We start from the raw sequence: 12,846 nt of genomic DNA, 5'->3' as shown, positions 1-12,846 counted from the left end.
AATCAGATTCATTGTCAGATTCAATCAGCACATCAAGACCTGTGATCCAGCAAACAATCTCTGCTGAGAGGTACCTGACACCCTCCTCAGGCAAGTGTTGTGAAGTGTGAACACTGATTCATTTGTGCTCAATCTCACAGGATGATAGAGGAAATTGAAGGATATAATTTCAGGAGGCTGTCTGATATCAGACAAAGAACATAATGTTCCATGTTCTTGGAATGCTTTAAAATTAAAGTGATCAAAGCAGTTAAGAAAAAAAAAACAAGTTTGACTAAGACCATTGTGGCAATATCAAAATCCCAATAACAACAAAGTAAGGTGGAGAACTAGTGTAATTTACCAAGCTATTGCAATAGAATTCTCAAGTATATATTTATGTGAGATAACAATTAACTATTTTGTTTTGCTCTAATAATTTAAGGGGAGCATTATCCATTATCTCTCCTTACAAAGACAATAATAAAGGTTACCAAAAAATTGTAGACAGTGGAACTCTATTAGTTCAGGTGTCATGGCTTTTTCTCTCAACTCAACTAAAGTAGACTGTGGCGCTAGCAATGCCAAGGTCATGGGTTTGATTCCCAGGGAAAGCAAGAACTGACAATAATGTAAAATGTGTACTTTGAATGCAATGTAAGTCGCTTTGGATAAAAGAATCTGGCAAATGCATAAATGCAAATGTCAAATCAACACCTGTGATGTCTGCCCTCTGGATTCCCAAATTACATTTTAGTGTTGATGGTGCTTTCTTTATTAATCTAATCATTCTAATATACACCAATCAGGGATAACAGCTGCCAAAACAGCCCTGACCCGCCACGGCATGGACCCCTGAAGGTGTGCTGTTGTATCTGGCACAAGATGTTAGCAGCAGTTCCTTCAAGACCTGTAGTTGCAAGGTGGGGCCTCCATGGATCGGGTGTGTTTGTTCAGAACATCCAACAGATGCTCGATTGGATTGGCATTGAAAAAACAAGCAAAATGTGATTCATCAGACCAGGCAACATTCTTCCATTGCTCCGTGGTCCAGTTTTGATCCTCATATGCCTTCTGTTGGCGCTTTTGGCGGTGGGCATGGGTCAGCATGGGCACCCTGACTGGTCTGCAGCTATGCAGCCCCATACGCAACAAACTGTGATGCACTTTCTATTCTGACACCTTTCTGTCAGAACCAGTGTTAACTTCTTGAGCAATTTGAGCTACAGTACCATGCCATTTGATCGGATCACACGGGTCAGCCTTCCTTCCCCACATGCATCAACAAGCTATGGCCATCCATGACCCTGGTTTACCACTGTTCCTTCCTTGGACCCCTTTTGATAGATACTGACCACTGCAGACTGGGAACACCCCATAGAGCTGCAGTTTTGGAGATGCTCTGACCCAGTCGTCTAGCCATCATTATTTGGCCCTTGTCAAACTCGCTCAAATCCTTACACTTGTCAATTTTTCCTGGTTCTAACACATCTACTCCAAGGACAAAGTGTTCACTTGCTTACTAATATATCCCACCCACTAAAGGTGCCGTGATGAAGAGATAATCAGTGTTATTCACTTTACCTGTCATCTGGTCATATATTATGCCATATACAGTAATTATAATGATACAGAATGTAAAAAAAAGAAAGGAAAAAAGTACACATAACTCAAACATACATCACATAAATATATTTTTAACGTTATAATGTTTGAGTAAAATTTGTAAAGTTGGTTATAGATATTACTCCCGAATGATCACTCTCATGAAAGCACTGCACAGAATAGCTGACATGGCTGCCTGTCTTTTATTCTTACAATGCTTTTTGAAGCAATTTAATCCCCTATATAAAGCATTTGTGTATTTGGTGTGTTTCAGAGTTCAGAGTTAACACAAATATTATAGGAAACAGCTGTGTGGGGTCTTATAGTGAAGAAAATTATACATCAAGAAATATTGAATATTAATATATGTATGCAATTGCAATAAATGATAGTTCTGTAAGTATAGTTTATACAGTATGGAACTTATTTTGTGTTCAACAGAAAAAAGAAACTTATACATGTTTGGGAAAGCTTGAGGTCAGTATGACAGTTTTCATTTTTGGGTCAAGTATCGTTTTAAGATGTCAAGTCTGATTGTGCCCGGTAGGGGGCGATATCTTTTTCTTCTTCTCGCTTCTCGGATCTAGACACCACAGATGTAGACGGAGCTGTGCATGATTGGCTGTTAGATGTCTGTTTTGGTTTTTGGTAAATAGTCAGTTTGTTCTTATTTACAAAAAAATAAATAAAACAACACAACATTAACGATACGACCTTTTGTTGGACAAAAGTAATTAGAAAAGTATACAATCGGTAGATAACTTGAAAGTCGATCCCCCAAACACGATGGTGTTATGTTGTGCGTATAACTGTAAAAACACTGATGTGAGCAACAAGAACGTCTCATTCCACAAGTAAGCGCAAGGATTTTCCTTTACATTATGTTCTATACGTTCTTGACGGCATGAAATTGTGTTCATGTTCAGAAATGTGTTTTATTTTTTAGATTCCCGATGAAAGACCCCAACCTGCTAAAAAAATGGCTTAAAAACTTAAGATGGAAAGACTGGAAACCTACTCCAAATAGTAAAATTTGCTCTATCCACTTTGAAAAGAAGTGTTTTATTGAAGATGGAAAGAGAACAAGGCTTCATTCATGGGCTGTGCCGACCATCTTTTCATTCCCAAGCCGTTATCTAGAAAGAAAGGTGCGTGGAAATATGTTTAAGCATACAATGAACATGTTTTGTGTTTTTGTTTTTTTTAAGTTGTACAGTATCTTGCTTCATGTCACTGGTTGCTCACTTTAAGGTTTAACCTTAAAAACAGGCAATGTAAACCACGAGTTACATGCTCTTTTAATGTCTTGTTTTGGGCATAAGAAAGATCATAATTTGTCATAGCCTGGTCTGTCTTGACTATGCTGGTCGCATGATTTGTTTAAAGTTTTCTGTGATCAATTAGTCAGACTTTCCCTGAGCCCAACATTGGCGCCATTGGTGCAGGACATTCAGATTTTGTGATAAATAAATATATATTATTAAAGGGATAGTTCACTTTGAAATTAAATGTTGATATGTTTTAGCTTACCTCATAGGCATCCGAGATGTAGGAGTATTTGTTTCCCCAGTAGTTTAAATTTTGATCATTTTAGGTCAAACCGTTCTTGTCTGTGCCTCACATAATGCAGGTCTATGGTCTCCACCTCAAAGAGCATACACAGAGAAGTCCAAATTAAAGATACCCCATTGTAAGGACATACTGATGGCCTAAGACACGAAACCAGCTTTGGTTTGTGTGAGAAAACGAACAGTATTTATATCGTTTTTACCTTTTGTACACCACAGGAAACACGCACGCGCGCCCTCAGATCAGTCGGATGTAGTGGTGTACAAGAGGTAAAAACGATATAAATACTGTTCGTTTTCTCACACAAACCGCTCGTTTCGTGTCTTAGGCCATCAGTGTGTACTTACGATGGGGGATTGTTTAATTTAGACTTCTCTGTGTATGCTCTTTGAGGTGGTGACCATAGACCTGCATTATGTGAGGCACAGACAAGAACGGTTTGACCTAAAATGATCAAAATTGAAACTACTGGGGAAACAAATACTCCTACATCTCGGATGCCTATGAGGTAAGCTAAAACATATCAACATTTAATTTCAAAGTGAACTATCCCTTTTATCTTTATTTGTTTCAGAAAAAAAATGCAAAACAACTGCTTACAATAGTTGTGAACATTGTCTTAAGATGTTGAAAAAGAAAATTAGAATATATGTTGCTCATGCTGTTATTTACAGCATTTTGAAAGGTTCACATTGTGTACTGGGCCTATAAGGGTCTCCCCTAAGGGGATATATATATATATATATATATATATATATATATATATATATATATATATATATATATATATATATATATATATATATATATATATATATATATATATATATACAATATATATAAACATATCCAAAGGATTTTATATATATATATATATATATATATATATATATATATATATATATATATATATATATATATATATATATATATATATATATATATATATATATATAAAATCCTTTGGATATGTTTTAAAATATGATTTTTTTCCCCAGTTGTGCCTGTTTAAGAGTTAAATCATAAAGGTACAAATATTTATTGTAGGCAGTTAATATAGGTAATTCTTAAACAATGTTTTAACAATGTTTAAGAATAATTATAAAATAATATGATAATTTAAGAAAGTAAAGCAGGTTAGAATAGTTTTTTTTTGTAATAATAGTGTTACACCACACAGGACATTACATATTCATGTCAACTACCCTTTTATATGTCATTTTTCATTTATGTTTTACTAATTATTTTTTCCCTATAGGTTAAAATCAACCCTAGAAGCAGAAGAGCTTTGGTGAGTTACACAACCTTATTTGTTTGCATTTAGCATTTTAAAATAATTCTTTAAATTATATATTAAATGTTGTATTTACACCCACATGTATTTACAGAAAAAAATAAAATTTTAGAAATAGTTTTATGAAATTAATGTTTTAATGTGTAAATATACATCAGCAATATGACACTATAAATAATAAAATAATGACAAAGTTTAAGGCTGCACAGATGCTGGATCATTTACACTAAACCAAATCAGTATCAGTGCCACCTCTGATACTAGGGGCTGAAGTGGATCCAGAGCTGCATATTTTAGTATGGCTTTTATTCAGCATTGCATCTTTACACCATATTTGGAGGTGGCTCAGAGCAGCCTTAACTCACCTGTATATAGATTAGTGATGGGAGACACTGAGCTTTTTGAATCAAACAAAATATTTTGCTTGTCTGGCTATCACCAGACCAAGCTCAATCTTTTAAGATTGAATATTTGTCTGGGGAGTCTGCTCTGTATTTTCTACTGCACAAGAGACATGATCAATGGGCATAGTTCAAATGACTCTGTAAGCAATTGGATAGTCCTACAGGTGTGATCAATTGGCGTCGATCCATCGCTTTTCTATCCGTCATTGTGTTAAACCCACCAATAGCGCAACAGTTTGTGACTGGTTCCCGCAAAGGTGTAACAGATACATTAATGTACAGGTTTCCAGCCTGAGCTTCAAGGGAAAAATTTAAATCGTTGGCAGATAAGGCTGGGTTTTACCCCGTCTACTGTTTTTTGCTAAATGTTTCACTGTTCTGAACTGCACACAACTTCACCCACTGGCGACATCTGCTGGTCAAAACCATGTAATTGCAACCATAAGCCCAAATATGCATAAAGACATCTTACAATTGAATTGTAAACGTTTTCTTAAAAGTGAAACCTATAAAATATTAGATGCTTGTATAATGTTTTTTTTAATTAATTTGTAGGGTTTGCTTTGTTGAGTGTTTGACTAATAATTCTCGCATAAGAAATGCCTCCATTATAAAGGCATGTAGACACTGGTTCATTGATTCACTAAGATTGAAACCATTGAAAGCAAACTGGTTTCTCCCAAGTTTTTTTTCCTCCATTCTGTCACCTGATTGAGTTTGGGTTCCTTGCCATTGTCGACTTCGCTTGCTTATTTGGAGACACTTAATATTCAGCTATATTATTGATCTGAATGTACTGACTCTGCTTTATAGATTAAATTAACTAATTTAATAATTGCTGATCTTTACAACAGAACTGAATCAACAGCCGAAATGCATATTTTTCTGTTATAACTGTACAGCTGCTTTGAAACTGTCTGTATTGTATAACCCTATAAAATAAAGGTAACTTGATGTAATGAAGCCTTTTTTTTTTAATCCATGTGACTTTGAATCACTGGTTCAAGCAAAAAGGTTTTGAGGCTTACAAAGCAGTGTTTCAAACGTACCCATCACTAACTAGTATAGCTGCCTTTTGAATGCCTTGTTCATTAATGATGACCACATTTCCCTCTTCATTGTCATTTGCAATTTTAGGGAATAGTTGGTGACTCAAGCTCCTCTCTTCAAGCAGCACCTGATATGACCGCAGAAACCTTGCAGACATCTAACTCAGAAACACCCGAGCACCGAACTACAGAGATTAGTTTATACCCAAACAATACAGAAAATAGTTCCAGCCGGACGAGAGCAGACCCACAGAGCGTTTCCACACAGCAGCTGACTGAAATGGAAAAAAGGTCTGCAGCTGCTCTTCAGACGCATGCAATATGTGTTGATATTATTCTGTTTAAATTGTTGTTCTGTTCATTTTGTTGTTTAGCCCGCCTTGGACCATCCTGGGTGATGAAGCTCTGGACAGAAGCATGACTATACCGAGTTTCTTTCACAGTGGATACTGTTTGCCCAATGTAATTAACATTTTTCTATTTGGTTTTCATATAAAAAGTGTGTAAAGACTAGGGATGCACCGAAATTAATATACTTGGCAGAGACTGAAAACCGGAAAAAAAGGAAACCAAGGTCGAAAACCAAAAACCGAAACACCGAAAGGAATTATGGCAATTATTAGTAATTGTTACCAATAGTAACCATTGCATTTATTGCTATGACTGTGTACATTTACTAAAAATCAAGGCATTGCAATTGTATAAATTAATAATAAAGTTTCAAATAATTTAGTTTGACATGAAACAGAGTAAAGTTTACTGCCCTTTTAAGACCTATTTAACGGATATGTGTCGTCTTTCTCGACTGTATACAGTTCACTTAAGGCTAGGTCTTGGATACTCATCAAGATGGACATGTTGACATACTTTTTGTGTGAGTTTGTCCGTTTAAGCGCAAGACTTGAAAGAGAACTCAATATGTGCACGCTGTGAGACAAGTGTGCGCTTTTGGATGATTGTACATAGACAGATTTTCTCACAGTGTGCACGAGCTCATTCACATCTTCTGGCTCTACATCCGGGTGATGACGGAGAACATGACTGGTCATATTCGCTCATACGGCAGCACTCGCATGCATTGAACAAAGTTTACAAAGAGAGACCGTTTTGCCCGTTTTTCTTTTATTATCGCTGGAGCCAGTAACATTACGTGTATCCATCAACAGAAAAATAAACAAAGCATTATTTTCAAGTTACAATCCATATTATAGATGTGTCCCTAGTTCAGTAGTCAGGGCACTGATCAGGACATAAGTCAATGGGCTGACTCCCTTATCAGTGCCCTGACTACTAAACTAGGGATCTGATTGAGACGAACTCAAGCATGTGCAGGTCGCGGTTTCTGTTCGCGTCATCACAACATTTCGGCCTTATTGTTTCAGTGATAAAAGTATTTCGGCCGAAAACCGGAAATTCGCTTTTGGCCCGTTTTCGGCTGAACATTTTTTGTGGACGAAAATTCGGTGCATCACTAGTAAAGACATTATCTTATTCTTACATTCCTAAGCACAAAAAATTGGTTCACCAGTAACATTTGTCTGTTGTTTTTCTTCAGAACATTCACTGGACCGGAGATGATGAATTGAATATTGTAAGTAATCATGTTGTACTGTTTAATACATTTCAAGATGATATATTTGATGATTCATTTCCTGTTATTTCTTAATCAGATGCCTCATGTGGTGTATGGCGTTCTAGGTCAAACAAAACCCCATATAATTGAGGTAAGAACTGCATTGCAACATTCTTTTATTTACATCAAGAAGATTTATTCGGGGTAAGTCTCTGGGGAATTTTATTTTGGGAAAGATGATGACAAGTTAACCTATCAGATGCTTTTTGCATCTTGCTGCACTGTACATAGAGATCTATTGCATTTTATTTTTTAATAGCCCTTACTCAAGCTCCATTTTTGACATAATCCTATATTCATAATTTGAGTGTTTTAATAATAATTAAGGAAGTCCACACCACAACTATAACGATAAAGACACTGAGGAATGATATTGCTGGAATCACAGCTGATGAACGATTGATAAAATGAAAATCCAAAATCCATTTAAAGCAGCAGACAACATAACTGCAGCATTATAACACCATCGTCCTTTGGTGTGGATGCCAATATAGTTAGTTACCTTTGTTGTGTCCTTTATAGATAATAGAACAGAACAAGAAATGTTTTTACCATATCAGAATAATAACTTTCTCTCAGGTTAAAGAGAGGTGGGAATGGCTTGGGCTGGATGTTAGAGGCCCGTTCTCTCCGACAGTAGACAAGCACACACACATCATGACCCTGACTGACTACCATTCCAAATGGGTGGAAGCTTTTCCTTTGACTCAGAAACTCAGTCAGGATGTGGCCCAGTATCTTGCTGAAGTCATCAGTCAGCAGGGATACCCTCTCGGAATTCTCTCTCGGCTTCCTAGACGGGTCCTTTTGGAAGTAAGAGACACATAGACTACCTGTCAAAAGTTTAGGGTTAGTAAGAATTTTTTTTAAACGAAAGAGATAGCTTAACTTTTACATTGTTACAAGATTTTTTAAAATAAATAAATGCTGTTCTTTTTAAACTTTCGATTCTTCAAATAATCCTATAAAAAAAATACCACAAAAATACTAAGCATCACAACTGTTTTCAGCATACATAACAATAAGAAATGTATCTTAAGCCGCCAATCATATAAGAGTGATTTCTGAAGGATCATGTGACCCTGAAGACTGGAGTAATGATGCTGGAAATCTATTAGAAAAATCTATTATATCTATAAAAATGTAGCAATATTACTGGTTTTACTGTATGCAGCTTTGTTATACAGTAAGAGACTTCATTGAGAAACAAAAAAATCCTAACCCAAAACTTGTGAATGGTAGTGTCTATCTAGGAATTTCTTTCAGTCATTTGTTTGGGAAAAAACAGTTCTGCTTCATACTGAATAATACTCATCATTTTCCTTCTTATCTCTCTGTTAGATTAACCGTGAGTTGAAGAAACGTCTGAGATTGAATGCTAACGCCTTGGTGATACACCACCGTCAAACTGGTTACATGGATTTGGTCACTGAATCACTTCTTAATGAGTACATCTTCTTCCGATATTTCTTAATTGACTTAATCACTTTTGAGTTATTTTGAACTTGAGAAATGTATCCAATATGTGATGTGACTTGATTTAAAGGTGGGATAAATTGAGAAATCAACTTTCCCTTAAGCCATTGATATATAAAAGGTCATGGTAAAAATGACCTTTTGACCTTTACAGAAAATAATATCCTGTAAGTTTCAGAGCTGAAAATGTCCTTGTTAGTAAAAGAAAAGCTTTTATAGACACCAGGCCCAGCAAACGAGGCTCTCTAATCAATGATTATTAGAAGGATGAAACACTGTTCTACAGATAAATATGTACGCCTGCTTCTGTAGCCCCTTCCACCGACTCGTGTATCTAAATGAGCAATGAACACGCTGAAGATAGCATGATAATCGTTTATAAACAAGACACAGGTCAACGCTGGATTTGCAGACATATTGAGATTAAAACACAGTAGTGTACCTTCTATATTGGATCCGACGGGAATGGTGCAACACACTTATGTGAGTAAGACATGTTTTTTGTTTATATATGTGATAGCATTGCATTGTTACAGATCGTCCTGATTATGTGTATGTGACGTGTCTAACAGATATTTTAGCACGCTGTCACAGGCTGGAGAATCCCTTATTTGTTGGTTGGTTTATTGCGATTCGGGATCAGAACAGATTAGAACGTCCCGGGGCTATGTGTTTTCCAGCACGTCGGCCTTCCGGTGAATCTTAAATAGTGAAATTACATTCATTTCTTGATCTCCGTCGTTCACTCTCTTGACTTGATGTTTAAAGAGCGTGCACCTGCGCATGTATGTGTATGCATGTGTAGGGTTCGCATTTATATCCAGCGATCGGGCAGGCCAAGTAGTAAAAAAATAAATCAGGTGGATGAGAGATAAATCATTGTGTTTGTTTGATAATTATGTTTTGAGAGCCCTTTCAGAGAATCATTCCGGTTGCCGCTTTCAAAATAATCCCTCGCTCATGTGAACTGGCAGAGGAGCTGAAGCTCATTAAATATGCAAATTGTACCCAATCCTAGCCGTGGGCGTTTCAGTGCGACACGCCCATCAAAACCGAGTGTTCTGGAGAGAGCCTCAAAACCAGTGTAGAAAATAGCCTATTACTTATTAGTTATGATGATTTTGAATGTAAAAATCACGCAAACTTCATAAGTTGACCTCAGACAACAGTATAAAAAATAAAAAAGCCAGTTCATGACACCTTTAACACTAATATTTGCTTCTTAACAGAAATGGCATTTAACTATTTTGTGATCTTTCTCTCTCTCTCTCTCTCTCTCTCTCTCTCTCTCTCTCTCTCTCTCTCTCTCTCTCTCTCTCTCTCTCTCTCTCTATATATATATATATATATATATATATATATATATATATACATATATATATATAATATACTGTAATATATATTGTTTCTACATGTCCTGCATTACTTATTGTATATTTCAGAATGGTGGATGAGCTGGTAAAGAAACACAGCAGCATCTGGCACATCTGCCTCCCTGCTGCCACTCTGCGCCTCTGTTGCACAAATCACCCCACTACCAAAGAGAAACCCTTCACCCGCATGTATGTCAGTGACCCGCCATTTTCATCATCACCCAGAGAACTCCCTGTAAGCCAACATGTCACTCACAGTTTGTAAGCTGTCATTTTCTTGATTTGTACTGCACTGTAAATTCACTCTCTGGCAGTTTTGTTTACTTGTTTTATGTGTGTATTTTGTTTGGTTGCTCTTTATAGAACAATGCTACTGATATTCGCTTGAGTTCTTTTGTTATCCAAACCACTGAAGCCAACAATCCAGGAGCTGTGTCAGAAACTTCGGTAAGATTAAAAATCAAACGGGATTCTGTTGTTGGATAGGGTATACATTTTTGTGACCATAAATGTGTTTGTTTTTACACTATTTTTCAGGTGCACTGTCTGAGGGATCAGATTTTATCCAAATAAAGAAACATTTTTGTCATGTTTTCCATGTTGTCATGTACATAGACTGTAACTATAGAAGCGAGTTTGCACTACAAATATTATAAAGAAATACAAATATTTTTAAAACAAAAAAGCAGCAATATATTGTCTTTCATGTGTTTTGTTGGTTCCTTTTATATACAAATAGTTACAGTTTAAGGAAATTGAGAAGTTTCACTGTTTGTATCACTTTGCTTGTCTGTTTTTTGTTTTACAGACTGAATTTTAGTGGTAGGAATTTTACAGAACTAGAGGAGTTACACAACAACCACATTATATGGTTTCTTTACTATAATTAGATTTATCAAATAAAGGCTTAAAGGGCTAGTTCACTTGATCTCGTCACTTGATCTCGTTTATTTGCGCACAAATAAAAAAATTTTTTTCAACAATATCCTTCCTTCAACGTCATTCTCCTACGCTAGTGTTGACGTAGTAAATACAGTGCAGAGCTTCCGAGTTCTGCATCAAAAAGGCAGCTCACCATTGGCTAGCTCTTGCGTTAGCATCACACGCATGTCATGGTGCTCACGTGAACAGCATCGGTCAATGGTAAGCCAGCATTCTAATGTAGAACTCAGAAGCGTTGCACTACACTACATTAACAGCATAAGAGTCTGGCACAGACTAGAAGTAATTGTTGAATAAAGTTACTTTGTTTTTGTTTTTTTGCACACAGAAATTATTCTCGTCGCTTCATTAAATTAAGATTGAACCACGTTAGTGACATGGACTATTTTAACAATGTTTTTACTGCCTTTCTGGACTTTGAAAGTGTTTATTAAATAGCTTTGTATACAGTCCTTGACAAAAGTCTTGTCGCTTGTGTACAAATTGACCTAAAGTGCTGCTGAAATATATTTCTAATCAAGATTTTTTTACAAGAAATGGCTCATTTTAATCCCATCAGCTTTTGTGATAATGTTTCAGTGAAAAACTAAACTTTCAAAAAGTATTCTAATATTCACAGCTTGGTAAAGCCCATTGAGTCAATTTTTGCAAAGACATAAGTGTTGTCACCTTGTCATATGAGCTTCACCTGTGACTAATAATGGATCAATTAGGTCTCAAGTGTGTATAAAAAGAACCCCAGTACGCTAGACCTTCACATCAACTGCAACTGGACCTCTGCAAACATGCCTAAGATTCACCCTGAGACTAAAGTTTTGATTATCAAGAGGCTGAAGACCAGATCCACTGCTGATGTGGCAGACACCTTCAATGTGTCTCAGCGTCAAGTACAGAGGATAAAAAAAAAATTTGAAGAGACTGGAGACGTTTTTGACAAGTCCAGGTCAGGCAGACCCCGCAAGACAACTGCTCGAGAGGACCGTTTGTTGGCTCGAAAATCCAAGGCCAGCCCATTTTCCACTGCAGCAGAGCTCCATGAGACCTGGTCACCTGAAGTCCCTGTGTCAACCAGAACTGTTTGTCGCATTCTGTCTCGAAATGGCCTCCATGGTCGAATCAGTGCCCAGAAGCCAGCACTAAACAAAAGACAATTGAAAAACCGTGTGGCATTTGCCAAGGCCCACAGCCTGCTAAAAGGATGGACGCTGGAAAAGTGGCAGAAGGTGGTTTTTTCAGATGAATCTTCTGTTGAATTACACCACAGTCGCCGCAAATATTGCAGGAGACTTACTGGAGCCAGAATGGATCCGAGATTCACCCAGAAAACAGTGAAGTTTGGTGGCGGAAAAATTATGGTCTGGGGTTATGTCCAGTATGGGGGTGTGCGAGAGATCTGCAGGGTGGAAGGCAACATCAATAGTCTAAAATACCAAGAAATCTTAGCTACCTCTTATATTCCCAACCATAAAAGAGGCCAAATTCTGCAGCAGGACGGTGCTCCATCGCATACTTCCATCTCCAC

At 36.8% G+C, this 12,846-nt stretch overlaps 1 protein-coding gene across 1 annotated transcript; it reads left to right on the top strand.

Annotated features, from left to right (window-relative positions):
• The first annotated feature begins 2,174 nt into the window (after nt 1-2,174).
• zgc:163143 (uncharacterized protein LOC795946 homolog) lies at nt 2,175-10,975 on the top strand. The gene is made up of 12 exons (XM_067428960.1): nt 2,175-2,438; nt 2,531-2,732; nt 4,412-4,444; nt 5,989-6,191; nt 6,275-6,362; nt 7,456-7,491; nt 7,571-7,624; nt 8,113-8,346; nt 8,875-8,981; nt 10,452-10,617; nt 10,746-10,829; nt 10,920-10,975. The coding sequence occupies exons 1-12, from the start codon at nt 2,371-2,373 to the stop codon at nt 10,953-10,955; spliced, it is 1,311 nt and encodes a 436-aa protein (XP_067285061.1). The 5' UTR covers nt 2,175-2,370; the 3' UTR covers nt 10,956-10,975.
• The last annotated feature ends 1,871 nt before the right edge of the window (nt 10,976-12,846 follow it).

Source organism: Pseudorasbora parva, chromosome 2 (assembly GCF_024679245.1).
Source record: "Pseudorasbora parva isolate DD20220531a chromosome 2, ASM2467924v1, whole genome shotgun sequence".
Lineage (NCBI taxonomy): Eukaryota > Metazoa > Chordata > Actinopteri > Cypriniformes > Gobionidae > Pseudorasbora > Pseudorasbora parva.
This window is presented reverse-complemented; position numbering and strand designations above follow the sequence as displayed.